At 41.8% G+C, this 24747-nt stretch overlaps 1 protein-coding gene across 2 annotated transcripts in view; it reads right to left on the bottom strand.

Moving 5' to 3' along the window:
* Window positions 1-24747, bottom strand: part of Palld (palladin, cytoskeletal associated protein) — a 406494-nt gene that overhangs the window by 187382 nt on the left and 194365 nt on the right. For both annotated transcript variants that reach the window (XM_021170928.3, XM_085843945.1), the window contains exons 3-8: window positions 19096-19274; window positions 11356-11422; window positions 9929-10034; window positions 7547-7621; window positions 1658-1799; window positions 730-753 (exon numbers count right to left, since the gene is read on the bottom strand). In XM_021170928.3, the coding sequence (XP_021026587.1) occupies window positions 730-753; window positions 1658-1799; window positions 7547-7621; window positions 9929-10034; window positions 11356-11422; window positions 19096-19274 (593 nt within the window). The remainder of the gene's footprint in view (window positions 1-729; window positions 754-1657; window positions 1800-7546; window positions 7622-9928; window positions 10035-11355; window positions 11423-19095; window positions 19275-24747) is intronic.

The raw sequence follows: 24747 nt of genomic DNA, 5'->3' as shown, positions 1-24747 counted from the left end.
TGAGGTCAGATGACCTGGTAATGAAGACAGCTCCCAGGACACAGTGACTTTCTTCAAGCTTATGGAACAGTAAAAGTTTATGGCTTCAGCAGTAGACAGCAATGCCTGAAGGCTCACTCTGTCATTCCACTAAAGCCCTCAGTCAGGCACATTCTAAGCTATGCTGTCTTCTTTAAAAAAAAAATCAGTTATTTTATTTATTTATTTATATCCCAAATGCTACCCCCTCCTAGTTTCCCCCCTCGAAGAGTTCTTCCATCTCCCTTCTCCCTCTCTTTCACCTCTGGGAGGGTGCCCCCTCAAGAATTCCCCCCACCCTGGAGTATCAAGTCTCCTACAGGATTAGGTGCTCCCAAAGACTGGGTCACCAACCAAAGGGCCATGGAGTCTTCCAGTGTGTTTTGGTCAGCAAAAGCCTAGCCTGCAACAAATTTCTCTGTTCCACTGGATCCTTTTGGATCACGAGTCTGAGAATAAAACACTGTATTTGAAAAAGCCGTCCGTCGCCAAGCCCAGTGCGCTTGTCTGAGCAGCATGGTTTACTAATAAAGATGAGGAAGATTGCAGTGCACAGACCCTGTGATAAAGAAGACATTGTTTTCCAGATGGTTTTGTGTTTCTGAGGAACTGCAAATACATCACTTAGTGTGGTGTGTGGCTTTTGAATAGAGACAAAGACTCCCTGAAAACCCAAAGATCCATTACCCCCCAGTAGCAGAAAACTCTTACCGGGTTCAGCTGTCGATCTGGGTTCTGTTCATATGAGAAAGAGAAAAGAAGGGGGGATAGCATTAGAACAGGGTCTCAGCGACAACTAACCCCTTTGCTCCCGCTGCTTTGCTTAGGCTACATGGGCAGAAATGTCATGGACCACCTCTGTATAGGAAGGCAGCAGCCACTCAGTTTATATTTCCATGCATACAGAAACACTGTGCACTGGGAAGTGTGACCCAGTGCAGTTCCTGACGACTTGTGAACCTCTTAAAATGATTTGTCCAACGATGTGAGTAGGTGGGACTTTTTTCATTCTAAAGAAAAGGCCTACAGATCTCATCCACTTCAAAGGGGCGCCTGTGGTTTGTTGGTTGGTTTGTTTTATTCTTCCATAAAAATGAGGTAGACCAATTCTTTTGTGGATTTCACAAGTAGCATTTTGGAAGAGATTGTGGGGCAAATTCCAGCATTAAGGGCCAACCCTATGAATATCTTGAACCAAGAAGAACATCTACACTTTTAATGCAGGGAGGGTCCTACCATTTAACAAACAATGCAGGAGAAGCTTGAAGGCATGGCTGAAAGAAATCAGTATTTTACTTAGGCATTTCAGCTGAGAAGCTTCCTAGCACCAGATGACCACACTATTGTTACCAAGAGTCTGTACAGAAGGCTGAACTAGGGAGATGGCACACACATTGGCATTTGATCTGTAGAGGGGCAGCCACAGCAGGTCCTCTGACCCCACATTTACAAGGTGATGTGAGGAAGGGGAGGGAACAGAGAGGTGTTGAGTTACATTAATTTATTCCCTGCGCATTTTGGACTATCTCGTCTCATTCCACATTGAGAATACAAAACAGCTCATCTAAGTCCTTTTTAGTTCTCTTGAAACCAGAGAAAAACCCAACCAAAACTTGGGACAATGGACACCTCTCCTTACTTTTCTGGAGAATTCTGAAGTCTGGAGAGTCTTGGATCTCACTCCCTTGCCGGAACCACTGGACCTGCAGCGGGGGTGCCCCTCGGACTCTGCATTCCAGCACCACCACCTGGCCCTCAGAGGCTGCTGTGTTCTGTAGTTCCTGAAATTCAAGAAGCAAGTGACCCTCTCAGACTTCACGCCTCCTTAAACCACCTCACAATAGGGAAGAAAGATGCCAAACCTTAGACAAAACCCCAGAGGAACAAAACATCCACAAAGGGGTTATCAGAAAATAACCACTGCAGTCTCAGGCAAGGGTGAATTCCTTTAAATCCAGCTTTTCACAATCTCTGGGTCATGAGATCGGACAGGTTTACCATAAGGCCTGTGGCACCTTTGGGACTGTTTACAGATTTGTACGGCCCCTTTCTTGTTTGTGGGATTTGATGGTAACAGCTGCCGCTTTCCTTTATCTACATTTAGAAGCAAGCTGGCGGAATGCAAGGCTTCCAAACAATTATATTCCAAATGACTGCCGATGCTCAGGAAAGCCAGATAGGAGAAAAGACTCATTTATTTTGGCAGGCTCCCACCCTTTCACGTGCTCCCTGTCACCCCTGCCTCACCAGCTTCCTACATCAGGTTCATGAAGCTAAGAGACTTGGCATTTTTTTTTTTTTTTTTCATTTCAAGATTCTGAGTCGAATAATACAACCCGCTGCAGGGTTGCACGGCTTCCTTATTGACCTTGGCTTCTGCCTCTCTTACTGACTTGTCTTTACCCAACTCCAACTGCAGGCTAATACATTTTTATGATGCAAAAGATAAGTTAATTTAACTTTATGGATGCAAAGAGGTGAAGTTTTTGTACTTGTTATTAAATGCCAGAATGCTAACAATTTCCTTACATATGGCCTCTCCCTACCTTCCCCTGCAGAGATTAACTAGTGATAGGAGCTATTCACTCATTCAGACTCTAATAATTTGACCAGACTTAGGCTTACTAGATTTACATAAGCATGTCGGTCTTTTGAAATAATTAAGTACGATTTAAAAAACAAAAACAAAAACAAAAGAAACCTTACCTATAAACAAGCTAATGGACAGACTTCAACAGGAAGTGTGTGGACTTTGGGCAGTTTTGTTTTGTTTTGTTTTGTGTTTTAAGGGTCTGGGGGAATAACAGTGAGTCACAAATCTTACAGCAAACAGGAAAAAGTAAAAGCAGCATTTGATTTAGCAAATGTTCCGTAGGGTGTGTGCTAAAGCGCTGTGCATAGTCTAAAAGCCTATAGTATTTTCCTATGAATTATTAAAGTATAAGAATAATGTCTGGTTTTGGACAGTAAGGAGAATATCATATATATATATATGTATATATATATATATATATATATATATATATATATACACACATATACATATATATGTGTGTGTGTGAAAAGTTTAAGGTTATCAGCTACTGGGGTTGGAGCTGTAGAATCGATGGAAGAGAGCTTTCTTACTACGCTTGAAATCTCATTTATTTTCAGTACAGACAGAAGTAGATGCTGGATGATCACAACCTTAAAGTGATCCTCAGCTATATTGAGAATGTGAGGCTATCCTGGGCTACCTGAGACTTACTCTTAAAAAAAAAAAATCAAGTAATGATTGCATTCTTTTTTCCATTTGTGTTTTAAAGTGCAACAAGTAGCTGGCTTTGAATCTCTTTTCATGTTTTACTATATTTGTTTATTCACTGTGTGTGCGACTGAGGTATACACATGCCAGAGGATAACTCTCGGGAGTTGGTTCTCTCCTTCTACCATGTGGGTCTCAGGGAATAAACTCAGGCTTGGTTAAAAAAAAAGTGCCTTTATCAGATGGGACATGATGCTAGCTCTAGAAAATCTCTGACTTTTAAGTAAATGTTTTGTAGTTCATGAATGTAGCCAGAGATGAGTTAATTTAGTGTTTCAGAACACAGTGTGCGGTCCAGCTTTCTATGAGCCAACCTATGAAATATCTCCAGGAAGCTAGTTCTGGTATATAACAAATGACACCCAAATATTTTTCATGTTTAAGCTTTTAGGCATCAAAGGAGATTGGATTTATTCCTAAAACCATGTGGCTTTTTCCCTTTGTGTTTAAAAGCAAAAGAGATAGCAAAAGCACAGATACCTACTGATAACGGGCAACAGAAATCTATGCTTGCTCCTAGACTTCAGTTCCAGCTTGCCTTCTACTGTAGTGAGAGGCATGCACATGTGTACACAAAGACACACAGACACAAAGACACACAGACACAAAGACAGACAGACAGACAGATACACACACACACACACACACACACACACACACAGAGGCACATGCATCATAGATGGTTAAGCCCAGTAAGCCATTAAGACAAACAAGGAGAAGCCCTCAGAATGATGAGAATCAACCTTCAGAAGCTGTGCTTAGCCATCTGAATCATAATTCAGTGTGGAATCTGGGAGCCCTGGATGCTTCCGGCTCCATATGAAGACCTGTCAACACAGATCATGTTCACTTGGCATTGTGGTTCCTTGGAAGGGTCTAAGGAAAGAACAGCCCTCTGGAGTAGTTAGCCATCCTGTGACCATCCTTGTTACCCATGCTGTGAATCTTATAGAGAAACACGAGGAAATAGATGGAGGTACTCCTTTGACAGGAAGAGTCCCCTTGCCATGCACTGTCACTGCCATGCACAAGAGGAATGCCAGAGGATCAGTGTGATGAGTCCAAGTGTCATCTGAGTTAAGAGCAGGTGCAGGATCATTGTCTAAACCTGCTCCACTAAAGCCTGGCCTAAAAAGGATGCTGCAGACCACAGAGGGAAGCTGCTTAAAGAAAAAAGGAGAAAGCAGTTGCAGGGAGGAGATGTATCCAGCAGAAAGCAGGCATGCCACACCAGGCACCAGGTTAGAGGACAGAGATGCACACACCACTTCCACACACTCTCTGCCTTTCATTTCTTAAAAAAGCAACATATATTAAATATCGTATTTCCCAGCCATGTTGTTAGTACACAGAACACTTCATGATTTGATTTATATGTGTGGTAATGATGGTGGTGGTGGTGGTGGTGGTGGTGGGAGTAAGATAACTGTGAACAGTGTCTGTGTCCTAGCAGTTGGATTGCAGCAGATGAATCTGAGGTTTCAGTTCTAGATTTTCAGCATGTTCTAGGTGTCCAGGAAGGAATCTCACGTTTACACAAGCCAGGCCATGACAGAGGAAGCATTTGACCTTGGGATGAAGGAAAACTAAATGGTACCTTTGTGTTCCTCCGCCTGGACGCTCAATATGGACTTGATCTGTTTAAATGAAGAGTCATGGGAGGGTTGGCCATAGTGGTGCAATGTTTAAAATCCCAGCACTGAGAAAATTGAGGAAGGCAGATTGTGAGTTGGAGGCTAGCCTGGGCTAAAAGTGTGTGTTAGCCTAAGGTGCCCCTAAATCCGATGAGTCATGGTTAGCAATGCATGACTTAACACAGTCTTCCAGAGATGTCCTTGGGAAGTTGGCTGTGAAAAACTCTTATACTTCATGCTGACTGTGAGCATGGTCCCTCTAGGCGGTCCCTGCTCAAAGCACCAGAAGAAAATATCTGTACCAGAGACTGAGGTTTGTCAGGCTCTTAAAGGATTTCTTTGGCTTTTATTGTTTCTAGCTTTCTTTTTTTCTTTTTCTTTTTTTTTTTTGGAGGGGCTTTTCAACAGATACCATTTGTTTTCTACACTCACTGGGAAAAGGGTGACTTGTGGAAAGAGGCCTTTACTAAGCTTGGATTCAGTCAGGCTTCAGAGGGAAAATAAAACCTTCCCCTCCCCACCAACCCCCACAAAGATAACAAAGCTGCTTTTGGTGTGACCTGACAGAAATTCCTTCTCCCCATCTCTCTCTTCCTTTCTCGAGAGGGTTCATACTCCCTAGCCCAGGCTTATCTTGAACTCACAGCACTCTTTGACTGCAGCATCCTGAGGCCAGGAATGATGCCCATGAGCCACTCAGGCGTCCTCACTGAGGATTTCGGGGAGCCACTCAGCCTTTCCCCACAGAGGATTTCAGAGTGGTTTTCTCATGTGTCTTCAGTGTACTTGGAATTTTTTTGTGAAAAGTATGGAGTTCCATTTATTTTATTTTATTTTTTTATCTTACTAAAAGAATTCACTGTGTCCCCAAGTGTGTCTACGTGCCTGCAGTTATTGAAATATCTCTGCTATTCTGACTCCTCAGCAATTTGAGGAGACTCACGCCTTTTATCCAAAAGTGTTTTGGATTTGGGATTTGGATTTGTTTTAAATACTGGAGTGTTTACACAGACATGGGGATATCTTGGGCATCGGATCTCTCCTAGTTAGCTTCTGCTGGCCTGGAATTACCCATTGAGTTTCAGTTGAGGGGTTGCCTCCATCAGACTGTCCAGTGGGCAGGACAGTGTGGTATTTTCTTGATTACTAATTGATGTAGGAGGGTCCAGGCCACTGTGGGTGGTGCCAATCCCTCCACAAGGAGTCTTGGGTTATACAAAAATGCTTGCTGAGCAGAAGCTAGGGAGCCAGTCAGAAAGCACAACTCCTCCTTGATTTCTGCTTGCTTACTTGCTGTCACTTCCCTCTCTGTTGGATTGTGACTTGAACGCATAGCCAAATAAACCCTTTCCTCCCCAAGTTGCTTTGGGCCATGGTGTTTATCATAGCAACAGAAAATACACTAAGGCAGGGCACAAGCAAACATGAAATTCAGTAATGTTTTCTGAATACCTAATCCACATATCCCAAGGGAATTTTATACAGTGTTTATAGTACACCTGCACATGGACTGAGATTTGTCACTTTGTGCGTGATAGGATCTTCCATTCAGGCATCAGTCAAAATACGACATTTTAGTTTTTAAAGCATTTCAGATTATGGATGCTAAACTTTTAATGTAGATAACAGACCTTTAGGGTACCTTAGTATCTTATAAGGCAAGTTCATTTCTTCCATAATGGTGCCCCTTTTATTTTTTTAGTAGGACCCTGGCTATTTACAGTAACCCCCCCCCCAACTCCCCATACAACATAACTTTTAGAACCAGGCTACTAAATTCTATATCAAACAAATGGATAGAAACAAGAAACTTGTTGGGAGTTCAGCAAAATTTGCATCAGAGATACCCTATGTCAGGGGACTAAGGACTTCATTAGTCTTTCTACATGAGAATGGCTTATTTTTCCTCTTATTTGGCCTTTTAAAATGTCCATCAATAAAGTTTTAGACTCTCTCCAAAAAAACACAAAGAAAGAAAGAGAATCTGCATGGACAGATTTCTGACTCCTGTCAGAATGGCATGGGACTCCTTCAACTTGCAATGTAAACCTCCAACTTAAAACAAATGGAAAATCAGTTTTTTTGTTTGTTTGTTTGCTTGGGTTGTTGGTTTTTTTGTTTGTTTGCTTTTGTTTTGTAAAGCTTCCTAGATCTTTCAAGAGGTTTCCCTGGTAGTAACAAAGTAACCTGATTGATTCTTGGGATTCATTGTACAGACCAGTCCTGGCCTCAAACGCTTAAAAACCCTTGCCCTTCTGCCTCCAAGTGTTGGGGCCACAGTTATATGCCATCATGCCCAGTTATAAAGAAAGGAAATAAATTAAATTCTGAATTATTCATACCTCTCTTAGCTTTCCCATTAAGTCAGACATCTGCTTCACCTGCGTCCAACCACATTTCTCAGTCTTGCATAAGAAAACAGCCATACAGTCATTATTCAATGAATACCTACCTATCCCCTAAGGTAACCACGGTGATCTGCCTATTAATATCTTCATTTCAAATCTTAAGGGCTGCTACATAAAGTCACATGTGAATGAAATTTAAGCACTAAAGAAAACATGGAGAATGAGACTTCCAGATGTCAGACCTTAGTAAAAACAGGAAGAAGGCAGCCCATGGTGGTTCCGTCAGGTCGGCAGAGATATGAAGCAGCACTATGAACCTGAAAGAGCAGAGACACATGGATCAGATTCTCAACCTATAAATCTCTGAAGGGATGAGCTAAAGAAGCCTTTCATTATGGGGATTGCTCCACGCGAGTGATTCCAGGGTACGGGAGTGTCGCCACACGTTACCCGCTAGTCTACTCTTACAGTACAGACATTGTTCTGCCCCCTAATTTCACATCTGTTACTCTTCTTTGGTCAAAAGGATATTGGAGGCAAGAGCTCCCTGGGTCCTGGGGGAATCTGAGAGCTTTTAAATGCTATTACCAAATGGATTTCTGTGTGTGGGACTTCCACAGGGGTCTGTTCAGACAGTCTCACAGACGCTATATTTTATTTTAAAATACAGTCCGGATTCATTGAATCAAAAGGATAAACTATGGGCAATGGAGGGTAAGGTAAGTAATGGGAACATCTGCCGATCTTGTTTTTAATGTGAACTCTGTCAGTAAAGGGAGATAGAAGTTATGAGTGAAAGAATAAAACTCATTTATTGATGTGTAAAAAATAAAAAATCTCAAGGTAGGTACTGAAACTGTTACTGAACAGCAGTCATCTCAGGGGAGGTAAAAGCTTTCAGAGTTATGAATGGAAAATAAAAAGCAGGGAATGGAACTCTTTTGTGTGTGAAATTGCTCATTTTCAGGCAATCTGGACTTACTTATAAACCGATAGCCATCTGATCACATTTGTCTGAACACACTGTGTGACACCACAGTGCGGTGGAGATACTATGGCAGTGACAGATCTTATTCATTGTCCCAGGAATACATTTTACTGGCTTATGTTTCAGGAGGGAGGTCTGTGTCTCACTTTTCACTATCGTGGACATCCAAAGCATACACAAACACTTTTATAGCCTTACCCTGGGTCAGACATTGTTTGAAACGTCCTATAAAAACTAACTAAGAAACTCTTCACAACACCCCTGGGAGACTGCTGGTCTTATCATCTCCAGTTTTCGACAAGGGAATTAGGCCCAGAGAGGTTATGCTATTTGCTCGAAGTCCCTTCAGTAAATGGGTAGAGCTGGGAATCGAACCCAGGAACTCTGGCTCCCATATATTAAACATTTCTTCTCATTGGCTGTAAGGAAGAAATGATGAGCACTTCAGCCTCTCATCTGTAAACTAGGACTCATTACTCGGAGTTCTTGTAAATAAAGCCATTGACAATGTACTCTACACATCACTGTAGTGTTTGCATCTATACATCAATGTATGTTCTTTTCATCTGTATCTCACAATACATTTGGTCATATTGAGAGGCTTCTAGAGTTTTGCCCAGCCAGACTGGGAAGGAGGGGGCGCTGATGACTTCTGCTTTCTGCTATTAAATATCTAGCAAAGTGGTTAGCATTCAAATAAATTCTAGTTGATAACTAAAAGCCAAGCTCTTGAGTTAAGGCTACCTCTAGTTTTGAATGAAAACTCTAGTTCAGTGGTTTAAAGGAAATACCTATCATGGCTGCCAGTTCTGGGTCACTTATTCTTGTTGGTTTATGAACACAAATGTCTTTCCCCTAAAGTTCATCTCTTACATGTTACTATGTATGGCATGTGGTAGTTGTTATGATTCTGATAATATTGTGAGTAATAAGAACTCATGGAAGGCGTGGGGATGTACACGAGACAAATCTTTTAACTAGGGATGGGTTTACTTACCAGGAGTGTCCGGGAAACCTACTACTACTGTTGGACTTATAGATTCACATCATATCAATTCTTTACAGACATTTGATTTTGTCTTTTACTTAAGGAGTAATGCTGATGGTGTTTGGAAAGTAAACCTACTACAGTTCCGTCCTAGAACTTGTTCTTTCTTCGATAAAACAGTCTCACACAGACTCTAAACCAATATTTAAAAACAGTATAGTGAAATCAAACAATTTTAATTTTTTTTCTAAGCCATACTGTTTGGCCTTCTGAGATGGGAAAAGTTTTTGGTTGGTGTGTGAATGTTATTGGTCTCTTTAAATAAATAAGCTAATGAGATAGGCTAACTGAAAGAAAGGACAGAGAGGACAGTCAGAGCTAAGGCTTACGTCATTATCAGCTCAGAAATTCCTATTTGAGCTTGGCTGGTGACTTCCTGGTAGTGTGGCTGTGATTACAGATTATTCTTAATGAGCAAATATGACAACATTAACCATTAGTTTTTTCTTCCTTCGATTGTAGGTATTTTTTTTTTCCTCAGAAAATATTGCATGGGAATTTGTCAGTTAGAATTGAACTCGTATTCATAAAACAGAACAGCCTGCTTGTTCCTGAACTCAGCTCCTTGGTGGCTGGAGGTACAATTACCTGTTGGACAGGCACAGATAAGGGTTGAATCACAGCTGTGGTCACTCCTGTTTTCGGAGCTGAGGATCCTATCGTTAAGGAAACGGACGTTGTTTTCTTCTGAGCTCTGGAAAATAGGGAAGCGAGTGTTAGTTAGAAGCTGTTTGTTTTCGTTGTTGTTTTGTGTTTGTGTTTTTATAAATTAGCAATTAGTCTTTAAAATATTTTTACAGAAGACCTGGGTTTCTTTTTGTAGACCCGGTCTACTTCCATTAAAATTTGTTTCAGAAGTTGGAACTTATCAAAACAAATTGCCAAAAGAGCTGTGTGGTCAGGACCTGGGTAGAACTGACTTTAATACACACACAGAAGAAAGAAAATGAGCCAGAGGCAACTCACACTGATAAGGATTAGTAAGGTAGTATTTGTTTAAATCCCAAGAGAAAATAGAATCTTGGAAAGCTTCAATCTCTATCAGTTAGCAAATATTTGACATCTTTACGGTTAGGGTCCTATATTTAACTCAGTTTTAGTGTTTATTTTAGGGCTAACAGCTGTCGCTTTTGCTGGCTTCTAATTTTTGTTGAGAAATTTTGTCTTCTCTTAGTCCTGGGACTTTAGTGTTGTAGAAGAGAAAGACCAAGGGGAATCAGTCCATTGCCTGGCTCAGTGTGTGAAATCTCTGCATTTGAATTCTAATTTAAATCAGAAAAAAATGTACAAATGTATAATCTTCATTAGCAATGGTGATTATCTGATGTTGACTGGACACGATTTTTCAAATAATATATGATTATTTTATTATTGTAATAGTCTTACAGTAAAGTACTTGTATTAATGTGTAAGATCTAATCAGGGAAATTAGCATTTTAAATAGAGATAACTGTTATATATTTACTAGCAACAAAAAACATTTGTTAGCACATCTCACCATTAATGGAATTTTCTACCAACTCAGGTAGACTTGGCTATACTTTTGTAAAATAGAGGAGACAGTAACACTTTTTAAATAACGCATGTCTCTCTAGGGAGAAGCAAATTTTGGCCTTTTCAGATATAAGGTTTAACTAGCAAAAACCACCACCAACAAAACCTTTATCCAATAAAAAGAAAATCCATTTCTGACTCAATTACACATTTTGATTCTCATCCGGACCTAACTGGTTTTTCTCTCAGTGTGACTGGTCTTGCCATTTACTTAATCAGCTCCAAGGCTGTCTTTGCAGCTAACATAGCACTTGGCTGGGTTTTGGCATGCTGATGTTGAGATAGATCCCCACAGTTTAAAGTCATACAAAGTAAAAAATTGTGTCCCAAGTCTAAGCACTCTCTCTCTCCGATGGACATGGCTTGACCATTCCCATCCCAGCACTCCTGGCATCAAAACCCAGTGGCTCTGTCACCCCTCTTTGTCACAAGGGCTATCAGGGGACCCAAAGGCAACTCACTGTGGCATGGCTCCAGCTTTTGATATGAAAGATAAGCTTTCGCTGTCAGAGTCCGTGGAACTGGCTCCTGGAAGACATTAAAGATCATGAGACAGTTAGGACATGAGTGGTGCCAGCATCTCCAAGAGTTCCAAAGAGTATAATGGTCTTCGTTTAGAAACAGCAACAACCTGAAAAGTCTTATTTGTGCTATAAATACACATCAAAATTGAGGCTGATCAGTGTCGCATCACTTTTTATTGCTGTTTCTTCAGAAAATAGCCTTTTAAAGGTACTATTAATAGCTTCCTTTAGGCCACTGTGCTCACAATTTATTATTAGCTTCCTTTTTAATCTCTTTGGCCATCTCAGCCATCCTTTCACATGGCTAGACAACTATGAGACAAATGTGAGTGTCTTTGTGGAAAAATGCCATGGTTTTAAACTTTAACCCTGGGAGATCACATGGGGTGGGCTGTCTTCACTACTGTTAATTGGAAGCAGCTTTCCAACTCTTCATCTGAATGTTATAGTGCCCACACTGCAGTACAGTCTCTCAGGTCTTTTGTTGACCTTGAAAACAGTCATGCTGAAGTAACTCGGTTGGAATGTTTGCTCTGTCCCTTCCCACTTCTTCCGGTGTGGGCGTGGGCGTTCCTCACCTGGCTCCTGTATTACCCAGAAGGCTCCTGTCTTTCCATTTCTTTCCCTCCCAGAGCTGTCCTCCTCTTATGTCAGGTTAATTTTTTCCTAGCATACACCTTTCCTATAAAGGCACAAGAAGATGTCTTAGTTTAAAAGAGAACTCCTCAAATCTGACATCTTACAGACTTCACGGATTTCTTCGCCAGACTTCCAGCATTTGCAAGTCACATGATCACGATCCATGAAATTGACTGTACTCACTGGCAGACACAGCTTAGGAAGCTGGGATGTGGTCCCAAAGACATTCAACAGATACACAAACCCTTTTAGAGTCCCATTCTTGGGAGAACACAGATAGAGGAGTCAGAATTTAATACCTTATATGGCAAAACAGGGAAAAGTCAAACTGGTAGAGGAGTGTGGGCAGAGAGGAATGGAGTGAGCTTGCTGTTGTAAGTCGGGAGCAAGGAAGGCTCACAAAGGATCAAGTGGAGGGAGCGGGCGGTCTCCTTGTCATGTCTCAGCTTCCTCCTTTGTACCTGCAGTTCTGTAACTCACTTTTCTAGGATACTCTAGCTATTCTACCTGTACATGCCATCGTTTGTCTTCTCTGGATTCTGAGGACTCCTTGTTTACACCATGCATGTCACCTGCCATTTTTTCTGCTGAAAAATTATCAGTCCCCCGAGAATTAAGGGAAGGTTGAAAAAGGAATTTCCAAACTGTGAGTGGTTAATACGCACCACAGCGGGCAACTTGGCTCCTCGCACATTTGGGGTATGATAACCGGTTATAACCTCACCAAGAAGTAAGTGACCACTTTATAGGCAGGAAAATGGAAGAACCAAGCTGCATTGGTAATGTTGCAGGTGGTGACAGGCTGCACTCTGTTTTTGAACCGTCCCCTCCCTCTCCCCCTCCCTCACTATCTTCCAGGCTGTGCGGATCTGGATTCCTCGGAGTGCTTAGTTCCATGCTTGCTCAGAGCTGGCCTTTAGCCTCTGCTGGGAGCACGTGGTGGTCAGAGAACTGCAAGACTTATTTGGGGACAGGGAGTGGAGTGAGTGTGCAGCAGAAAGCTAGCAGGAGGCTGGAGAGGCAACATTTGAGGCCAGGTGTGGTGTGCTAGAGTCGAAAAGCCTGGAGTCTATTGGCAGGGCATTGGGGGTGGTGAGCTGACTGAACCACAGGGTTAGCTGGGGGATGGGATACATAGAAAATCCAGGCAAAAGATGCGGAAGCAGTAGAAGCAGATTTCAGAAAGAGGAGGAGGAGGCTTACATAGTGATGAAGAGGTGGGAGGGGCTAAGCAGAGGAAGTCTCAGGAACTAAGAAAGCCTGTTATCAGTATGGGCTGAGCTATTCTGAGATAACAGCTTAATTGGAATCATAAAATGGATTTTAAGGGGAGCAAAGTCCTATGGCGGTCTAAAAGAGGTAAAAAATATGGGAGAAAAACAGCTATGCTCACCTGACTCCTTAAAAAAAATAATTTTCCTGTTATGATTTATATTTTAAAAGTGATTTTTTTGTTTGTTTAAGAAACTTAGTGTGAGGGAGCACACATATCAGAGTACACATGTGTGAGTCAGAGGACAATCTCAATAGAGACAGGTTTCTCCATCTACTCTTTTATGTAGGTCCTAAGGATTGAACTCATGCTGCCAGGCTTTGGTGGCAAGTGCCATTCCATTACCTGCTGAGCCATCTTGCTGGCTCTACTAAAAGATCATTCTTGCTGGATGTGTGATTTCCTCCTCCTCCTCCTCCTCCTCCTCTTCTTCTTCTTCTTTTTCTTCCTCTTCTTCTTTTTCTTCTTCTTCTTCTTCTCGAACCATTCATTTTATTGTGTTGTAGTAAGACACAGAACTTTGACCATGCAGCCACCCTAAAGGAACTGGCATAGCCAGCCAGCTTTTAGCAGGTTACCAGGTGACTGTGGAAACCAAACAAGGGAGGCAATGCATGGTGCCCTCAGTTTTCATACATGAAACCCGGTATCCGTTTCTCACCAGGCCAGCCAGGTGCTCTTCCCACTGCCCCTTCCCTCACTCTGCCTGAGCTCTGCCCATGGTCACACCCTACAGCTTTATAATCTCCTCCCTTGGCCCAGGAATCTCTCTGCTCATTCACTTCCTGCTGTGACAGAGATCACACTCAGTCTATGAATGCCACCCAAGCACACTATCACCCAGCTATGCCTCCCGGCCTCCTGGCTAGTCTGTCAGTAACATCATAGTTAAGGTACTAATAATCAGTCCCAGTCCAGGGGATCAACTTGAACAGGACATAATTACTCCTGTGTATCAACTTCAAGACAAAATGGTTCTGCTCAGAGCCCTCCCACCTCACTGTGCTGTCTCCTGCTGCTGCCCCCACTTCTATTTCCAGCACTGGAGAGACTGAGGCAGAAGGAAGGATAGCCTTGAATTTAAGGTGAATCTGGATTACTTAAGCAGTTGAGTCCCAGACTAGCTTTGACTAGTCTGACCCTGTCTGAACAACAGCAGCAGCAGCAGCAGCAACAGCAGCAACAGCAACAACAACAACAACAACAACAACAACATACAACAGGATTATTCCAGGAGTCAGGCATTGTGATGCAGGACTAGACCTGAATCCTAGCACAGGCAGATTCTTGTGAGTTCATGGCTAGCCTGTACTACAAAAGGAACTCTTGTCTTAAAACAAAACCAGACAGACACACTTTCTTGGACTGTAGCTCTAGCACAGAGGCAGAGCTCCTGACTAGTACATGGAAGATCCTCGGTTTGGTCCTTACATAGACAAATTTAAAAAAAAAAGTTTTCTTTCTCCCTTTTTGCAATTGATCATCTGAGAAAGATAGTGAAAAGCATTAGTATCCCTGGGGTGTTTTCTGTACCTGCCCAGCCCTTGTGGAATGTCAATATCACCTTATTTCTCAGGTGTCCAAACAGCTATGGCAGGGTGGACCAGATCCAATCCTTACAGTGCTAGCAATGTCCTTTCCCTCACCTGATAGTAATTCTTCTCTCCCTCTGCAAGTCTGCCTTTATGGGTTATCTGTTGCTCAGAAATGTTTATGACATAGGTAGATACTTGAGAGACAATTACTTAAATTAAAAACAAACAAACAAACAAACAAACAAACAAACCAGGTGTAGAGAACTATTTGAAGGAAAGGATGCACAGGAGAAAGATAAGACATGGTAACATACTAAAGTGACTTGGGTTGAACTATGGCTTGGTGTGCGGTAGTGCATGCTTAGCATGTGTGAAGCCCTAACTTCAGTTCCCAGCAACCCATACATTCACACAGAGAGGATCACAGGGCAGCCAGACTATGAATGGTTTTATGTCTTGTGTGTGTGTGTGTGTGTAGATTTTTTTAAAAAAAAGAAAATACTATTTTCGTGATCTTTAGAACAGTCAGCACCACTCTAGGATCAAGTCTGTAGATGCTGACAACAATCTGATTTCAAAGTACAGAGCCACTGTTAAAGGTCATAGAGCAATCCATAAAAATATTAGGAAAATTATTTTACAATATGTAATATGAAAAACAGCCTAAATATTCTTAGGTTCTCTATATGAATTTTCAAATCTAGCCAAAGGAATATGTGCTTGGATATCCATTGGCTATCAGACACTGGTGCACTATGGTGGTCTGGCATTTGGGGGTTGACCTCACGGCTGCAGAAGGAACGTTTGCCCAAGCAACATCATGGCGTCCTTCCAAATCTCACTAGTTAGCATTGAGCAAATACAAACCAATGTCAAACAGTACCTACCTCCTTGTATCTCTCTTCTGCATTCCTGTCCAATCTCCCTATCTTCTGATGCTGACTTTCTGCCCTCTCCTTCAGATCTACATTCTTCCTGCCCACAAGGTCTAGCTCGATCCAGCTTTGTTCACCCCACATTTCAGAGACACCACCCTACCCCCTTCAGAGTTCTTGAAGCTATACCAATCCTTATTATTAATTTTACAATGGTAAGAGGAAGGAGTGGTAGAAAGTTGGGATGGATTTATTTCACATGTTGTTTATCTTTCTTACTTACATATTCTTGAGACTAGTCCTTCACTAGGTATCCCAGGAGGGTCACCTCTGTTCCCCATCTTATGATGAGCCATGTTCTTCTGCCCTCTTAAAGACTTTGCATCTTAACCCTTCCCTTCTTCTGCTCAATCTAATTTTTTTCCCACATTATGTCTTTTCATCAGCATATAAACATATTCCAGTAACTCCTGCCTGAAAACAAACTATCCTTTATGACCTCATACTCTTTTCCAGATACTGCCACTGTTTCTGCTGGTGACTTGGCAAACCTTCCTGAGCGACTATCCAGTATCTGCTACTGCTTCCCCAGTTGGCAAACTTTTCCCATCTAATGACACCCTGTCTCTGAACTCCTTGCTAAAAATCACCAACAAAGCTCGGCACTGCTGCTAAAGTCAGTGCTTTGCTCCTTGATCTCATCTGACTTCTCAGTAGAATGGACCCTGCTAGCAAGCCCCTCTTTCCCAAAGCCACTTCTTTTTCCCTGGGTAATGGTTAGTTTTAACTGCCAACTTGATACCATGTATCATCTGGAAGATGTGAGAGATTGTTTTGATTAAGTTTACGTTGATCAGTAAGCATGTCTGTGATGGACTGTCCTGATTATGCTAACGGCCATGACAAGATCCCAGCCCACTGTGGACAGCACCATTCCCTAGGCAAGGGGACTTAGGCTAAATGTAAAAAGTGAATTAAGCAATATAAAGCTTTGCAAGCATTTGGGTCTTTTTGTTCTTGACTATGAGTATCATGTGACCTGCTGTTTCAAGTTCCCACCACCTTGAATTTCCTGAAATAATGGACCCAAATCTGGAATTCTGAGCACAAACCCTTTTACCTTTAAGTTGCTTTAGTCCCTATCACCTGGCTGATGAGGTCCAGATACCTGGGAATCCGTTGGTTCCTTCTGGGCTTCCCCACCCAGGCCTTTGCATGTGCTCCTTCTGCCTGGAGCACGCTTTCCCCAGCTTTTCCTTCCTTTTAGATCAAACGTCACCTTTTCAGAGTGGTTTTCCACACACCTATCCCATCAACTGCCTTTAGTACTTCCTAGACTTGCCAGGTCTTGATTTTTAAGGATTTTCCTGGGCCTTTTCTTCTGGACTGTAAGCTCCAGAACAGCTATGCATTCGCTAATATGAGTTTTGTGTTGGGACCAGTGCCCATTTCACAGCAGTTATCGAACATATGTGTGAGGATGCAAAGGCAAAGCAAAACAAAACTTTACTGTGTCCTGACAATGGTATCAAACCAGAGCAAGGCAAGGGTAATGGCAACCCCAGGGCTAGGAAGCACTTCCTCTTATTCTGGGGCAGCAAAGAAGCAGCAGACTTGCCTGGGTTTGAATCTTTGACTAAGGTGCGCATGCAAGCATGCACACACACACACACACACACACACACACACACGCACGCACACACACACAGGGCAGAGGATATTCAGCCATTATTTTTTATTATTGTGTTATTCATATCGTTATTACTATGGTGTGTGATGTGCACACTATTGATGGCACATATACCACGTATACCACATATACCACAGCAAGTGCAGAGGTCAGGGGCAAATTCTTGGGAGCCTCTTCTTTTTTACCATATGGGTCCCAAATTCAAGTTGTCAGGTTTGACAGCAAGTGGCCCTATCCACTGTGTTGTCTCAAGGTCTAAACAGTGGAATTTATATCATTTCCAATTAATAGTAGATTTTGAAACATTTGGAAAAGGTTTCCTATGAAGTAGTATAATATAATTATAGAAAATAGCTGAAAACTGAAGATCAACCTAGTAGAGGGGCCTCAAGTATTTTATGCTTGTTCGAAAGTTTAACTATTATTTTAAGAAGCAATTGACTTATAGGATAGCCTTTAAGTTGTAGATTTAAAGGCAATTTGAGAAGTTTGGCAAAAACTTTTCTGATTATTTAAAAATACTGACACTGACACAAAAATATTCTATTATCTCAATGATACTTCCGTTAATCAAGCTTCCCAATTACACAAGGCATGGTCATGTTAAAAAAAAAGATTGGCCAATAGAAGCATTCCATTCTCTCCAACTGCTCTTACAGCACTGGGCTTTTAGTCATCCCCACCAATGCATGCAAGTTCACGGTTAATTAGTGGAAAGAAGGGAGTCTAAACAACAACAACAAACAAGAGCACAATGCTCAAATTTAGAAAAAATGAAAACATTTCAAAGTAGTCCTCACCTCTAACTCCCATGAGTGACTTCCTAAACCTTTTATAACTTTGGATGATACAGTGTTTTCATTCACTTGAGGCAGGGGTGCTAAATTGATTGCTTTAAATTGTAAATAAGTTCAAATGTATATGGAGTGTTGGTTACTGTGTGCTTACAGGCAGGAACCCAGCACAGCTGCCTTCTCACAGACCTAACAAGCAGCTGAAAGAACCAGATGCAGATACTTACACCAAACCAATGGGCAGAAGCCAGGGACCCCTATGGTTGAATTAGGGGAAGGCTGGAAGAAGCTAAGTAGGAGGGTGACCCCATAGGAAGACCAGCAATCTTAACTAACCTGGACCCCCAAGATCTTTCAGACACTGAGCAGCATCCACTAGCTGGTCCGAGGCTCCTGACACATATACAGCAGAGAACTGCCTGGTCTCACCTCAGTGTGAAAAGACGCACCTAACCCTCGAGAGACTTGACACCCTAGGGAGTGGGGAGGTCTGGTGGGGTGGGGAGGGTGGGGACAGCCTCCTGAAGACAGGGCCAGGAGAGGAATGGGATGAGGAACAGTCAGAGGGCAGACTGGGAAAGGGATAACGACTAGACAGTAAAAACAAAGAATTTTCTTTTTTAAAAAGAGTGTTGGCATTAGGCACAGTTGGTACATGCTTGACTGTCAGAACTGTTCAAGGAAGAATTCAGTGTACTCCAAGAAGTTGGTTGTTATTGTTGTTGTTGGTGGTTTTTCAGGATAAATAAGGCTTAACCCATGTAACAACTGTGCCATTTGCTTTTGGAAAATTGTATACAGAGGATGCAAGGATGCCTGAAGAAAATAACCAGAAGACCATCCACACTTTGCCCCTCCACACCCTCCTTACCTTCAATGAACACCTCTGCAGATGTGCTGTCTGAGCCACTGGGGTTTGTAGCCAGACACGTGTAGCGACCTGTGTCGTCCTCAAAGGCCTCAGCAATGACCAAGGTGTGCAGCTCCCCACTCTCGCAGTGGATCTGAATGTCAGGACTGTTGTACAGCTCCTTCCCCTCACAGAACCATCTGTGGGACAAGCGGAGGACACAGATGACAGAGGAATGAGTGAGGTAGAGGCGGCATGCTAAGCAAGGCTCATACTAGGCTAGAAGATGTTTGCTTGACAAAAGATCTGTTTCAGTGTTACTCATGGAAACTGAACCTAGACTGTGAAATTAATGACTAGACATACTTAGCCCACAAAGGATTTCTTTGCAAAGCATCTTGCACATTTTAGTAACTTTGAATTAAGTGACCTCGTTGAACTTGTGAAGACCTTTTGGTAACAAAATTAAGGCACTAAAACGTCAAAGTGTCTTAACAACATGTTTTATAATGAGACTCCCATGATCGTTATAATTTTACCTATTATTCTAATGTAAGGAAACACATAAAGAAATATGAATTTCATGCTCAAACTATCTGCAGTGCTCAGGAATCGTGGTCATTAATGCAATTTCTATTGTCCAGCAAGACTCTGAGCACTGAGCAGGACAGGGTCGAATGCCTTTGCATTTATGATATTTACAACAGCTTCTAGTTGCTTTGCTCTCCAAGATGAAGAGAGAGGGAGCAAGCGGGCTGTACTTTATTCTTGCTAGTCAGTGCTTTCTTTTCCCGAACAGTAGGAGAGAGAGAGAGAGAGAGAGAGGCTGGAGCTGATTGATAGAGGTTCTCTCCCACAGACCTTCTTCTATTTTCCTAGTTCCTTAGTTCAACAGCAGCTGCTTCTACATAAAACAGAACAAACATACCTTACCCTCGAACCTGCTAGCATGATGTGTTTTTAAGGAAACACAGAGGAATATGCTAGCTTAAATGTAGAATCCCAGAGATTCTGGATCTATTTTTTCCATTCAGCTCTTAATGCCACTAAGAAATTGGTTCTGTGTCTGTTAGTCTGTAAGAATCTATGGGATTGGCACCCTTTTGTGAAAAGATGATGACATTGGGGACTAATTTTTTACTTGGAGTCACAGGATGTAGGCCTATATTTCATCTGGAAAGAAAGTTCTCAAGAAAGTGAAACAAAAGTGCTCACTAATTCTCAGAGCACAAACCCTAGAATCCACATTAAAAACCACTTGCAGACAACTTACAAGAGATCAGCCATGCCTTCAGGAATTAATGAATGGGACATAGTCAGCCAATACCATGCACCATTTTATGGAATGCGGCTCCTATCATTTGGGGGTGGTGGCAGAAAGGGGCAGTCTTTCTTGATTCTGGGGTACAGTGTGATTATTCTTGTTTGTATCGAGTCTTAGAGATCCATTCAGCTTTAAGCCATGTCTCATCTCCTTTCTTCTCTCTTTACACAGCCATAGTACAGCATGCTACCCACTAGCACTAAACGGTGATATTGGCCTTAGTTGATGATCCCCTATCTCTGAAATATGGTAAATTCCATGTCTGTCATCACACGAAAGCTCTTGAATTTCTTCCACCTGTCACTTCTTAAACCCAGGTCTGTCATTGATGGCTTCCTAGTGACTTCACCTTAGTTTTATTTTCTATTGTTCTTTTTACAATAAAATCCTGTTTCTGTCAAATATTCCGGGGACTCTACACTGTTACATCGCCTCACAGGTTACTCTCCTACCCTTCGAACCCACACCTTCCCTTCTCTTCAAGCCTCCTCTGGTTCTCTGCATTAATCCTCATTACAAATATCTTCTCCCAGGCCAAGCCAAAGGCTTGCTCAACAAACACACTCCACTGACCATACAGCCACTGAGTGTTGTCTAAACAAAGGAACGGAATTGTGTCTGGTAAACTCTGAAATGAATGTGGAGTTTGTGCATCTGTTCTGGCAGTAGATATCTTTGTCTTCCAGGAAAAAGAAGATATAAACACACTATTAGGGGAAAATGCTTCATGAAAATATACGGTGAGGTTTAAGAAGAGAATGATGCCCATCGGGTGGATGGGTGGCCACTGTCAGCTATACATGCATGTGTGCAGAATCTCACCCTCAAACTCAGCAAATGCACACTCTGCAGCCTGTTTTAACATGGTTGCCAGCAAATCCTGCTTGAGATATTTCTGAATGGCTGAGAAGGGGGAAAAATCAGGAGAAGAATAATATTTTGGGACTCTGAAAAGTATAATAACCTCAAACTTTGTAGTCAATAAAGCTTTCTTTGTTAAAGTCTAACCGCATTCATTCATTTACATATCACCTGTGGCTGCTTTTGCCTCGAAGAGGAGCAGGGAAGGAGGTTAAATACACTGATTGTCCCTTGCTGAAACTCACTTTGGAGGAAAAGTTCTCCAGTGCCTGCTTTTTGGTTTTTCAAACTGTAGACCTTGGGACAGTTGCCTCAGCACCATCTGGAGTTCTTAGACATACAGAATCCTGACTCATCCTATGTCTACTCCATCATTGCACACCCCTTAAGTCTAGATGTAATATGCCCTGGGCTAACTCTTATCAATGACTTTTCATTCCAAGGCTATTGTCAGATCTGTGGTCTCTTGTCTTAAGACACACTGACAGTTCTTTTGTTTTTCCCATTTCTATTTAAAAACTTCTACTATCACTTCACTTATTTGACAATTGGTCACTTAGTCCATTTTAAATGATTTGTTTATTTTGTATGACCGGGTGTTTTGCCTATATCTATGTGTGCATATCAGGCATATGCTTGACACATACGATGGCCAGAAGAGGATGTCAGATCCCCTGGGTGCTGAGCCACCTCTCTAGCCCTACTTACAACAAGGATTTTATATTTCTGTACTACTTTCTTCTTGCATGACTCAATGTCTAATGTATTTATGTCTTACTTTCCTACTTAGCAATAATGAGTTTTATTGAGATAATTTCATATACACACCATAACATAGTTTGATTTCATTTCTACCTTCCCCTAAAATTCTTCCATAGGCCCCTTATTGCTTTCTCTTTCCGATTCCTTTTTAAGACAGGACCTCACTCTATAGTTCAGGCTGGCTTACAGTGGCCCTCTTGCCTTAGCCTCTGATTGTGCTAGGGTTATAGGTCTAACTCACTATGACTGGATTCATTTTCTTTCCCTCCCCATACTTACACACCTTTTGAATATGAGCTACTTCTTTATTGTAAAAGAAAATGCATTTATAGCAATTTCTTATTGATCCTCTATGTGGAACACTGAGCCAGTGGATATCTGTCACACATTATTCCATACACAGCCTTTGAGAGCCACAATTAACTTTCCTTATCAAATGTTCTAGGAAGGCCTATGGAAAAATACAGTTGTTGTTTTTTGTTTTTTTTTCTGACATAGCAGTCGCCAAATAGATCATGGGATTCTTATTAAGCACCTACTAAAATCCTATGTGGACATTACGAGATGCTTTTTCAGAATATTAATTCCATAGAACTTGTATTTTTAAAAGCCTAATTATGGTGTAATAAAGATAAGTTTATGACTAAAAGAAAATAAAATCTCCAAGTATAATACATAAGACCTAAAATATATCTTAAAGAATATATATTTCCCATACCAGAAATGGTAAGATAAGTGCTTTCTTTGCAACAATGGACTTAATACTCATACACACATACACACACACACATACACACACACACACACACACACACACACACACACACACACACCAGACAAACAGACAGACAGACAGACACACACACACAGATAAACATATACATAACATACATACAGACAGACAGACACACAGATAAACATATACATAACAGACAGACAGACAGGCAGACACACACACACACACATACACATACAGAGGCTTGCGCACATGCACATACATGCACATGTTTTTAGGAGGTGAGATCTTTGAGACAGGTTTTTTTTGTACCAGGCTGATCTCAGTTCACTGTGTCAACTTAATATCTCCCAAGGTTGGTGGTGAACTCATGATCTTCCTGCCTCTGCTCCCCAAGTGCTGGTACCATGGACATGTGGTCTCCCATTCAGCTGTCCATATTATATTGAAATCAGTTCTTCCTATGTTTTCCTTTCCTAGTAAATGTAAGTTTCTTCCTGGTTTTTGATTTGGTCTTTCATACATATTCCCTGTGATCAGTAGAGTGTTTGGTGTGCAGAATGTGTTAAATATACCTTTCATTTTCCATGTCTCAGCTTCTTTGGCATCTGGGGTCTTGTGGCAATGGGGAGACCGACCTTCCCAAGGTCAGCCACACCCAGAGATCTTAAACTGCCTGCAAGCATGCTTTTCACATGCAACCCGGGCAACCAGAGCTCCTGCCACATTCTCCACTGGGCTGTCACTCCGAGTGACCACCTGCTTACTTGCCTTCATGATGCCTGGTACTGAAAAGTAGGGACAAGCCCTGTACTTAGGAACCCACTATATCATCAAATGGGCCAACCATTAGTTGGCTAAATTGATTACCATCCTTTCCATAGAAATTGAAATACTGGCTTCTATGCACAAATTTCCTGCCCTTGGTTGGCTCAGGGGCTGACTTGGCTCTTCGTGTAGGAAGGCTTCCCTTCCTTCTGTGAACTGTAAATATTAATGATCTTTGCTTATTTCCCACAGCATCCCACTATGCTGCTGTGGCCAGCCTTGAACTGGGAGATCTCCTATTTCAGCCTCCCCATTAATAAACTAACTTTTAATTGCAATAAGATCCTAGCCTGTTAGCCTCACAATAGCTGACATTTAAAAACTTGGACCATTGATGGTGATTTAATAAAGGAATAAGTGTATAGAAGATGAAAGGGCTGGACAGATAGTTTAAATTGTACCAGTGTTATAGAGTTTGCTTTAGAGTGTTTATGTCAAGAAGTTTATCCACTCCGACCAAGTCAAACTAAAGTGTCCTTCCCAAGTATAAACTTAAACTTAAAGCAGTGTAGTTACTGAGCACATCAGGAGAAATCAGTCCTGTCCGCTCTTCACATTAGCTTGTTGCAGATGTAAATCACTTTCTTTGCTAAGCTAAGAGAACCTTTGATTTTGACGTCTTGACAACCCACATTAGACGAGACGTATGCTATAGTCATGTTTGTTTAGTTAAGTTTGCACGAAGTCATAATTCTAACAGCTTTCTGGCAAAGGACTCCGCACATTCAGTATTTAGAGAGGAGTTGAAAGTCAGGTCTGTTGATCAAACGCTGACCTCCCAAGTTTTTTCCCACATGAAACTCTCATTGCTAGAGGAATTTAAGAAAACCAGTGTTGGCATGGTAAAACTATATCGTAAAGCCTGGCCAAGGCTGTGGCATTGCCCTACTCCTCCTGTGACAGACATCACTAATCAATCAGAATGATGTAAGGGATCAGAAGCCTCAGTAAAGCTGTTTGGGCAGACTACAAAGCAGATGAAGTCAAAGCTTAAAGTGACACATGATTGCCATCATAAGCCCGGTCTCTTTCTAGAAAACACAGCCTCCTGTTCCTTTGAATCTTGAAAGCCAAAGTCCATTGGTTGAGAGGGATGTAGTATGCCTAACAAAGAGTCTACTATGTTAAAATCCACATTTTTGTCTTCTGAATTTGAATATAC

This window comes from Mus caroli, unplaced genomic scaffold (genome assembly GCF_978045245.1).
Source record: "Mus caroli unplaced genomic scaffold, Mus_caroli_1 scaffold_10, whole genome shotgun sequence".
NCBI classification, from domain to species: Eukaryota; Metazoa; Chordata; class Mammalia; order Rodentia; family Muridae; genus Mus; species Mus caroli.
This window is presented reverse-complemented; position numbering and strand designations above follow the sequence as displayed.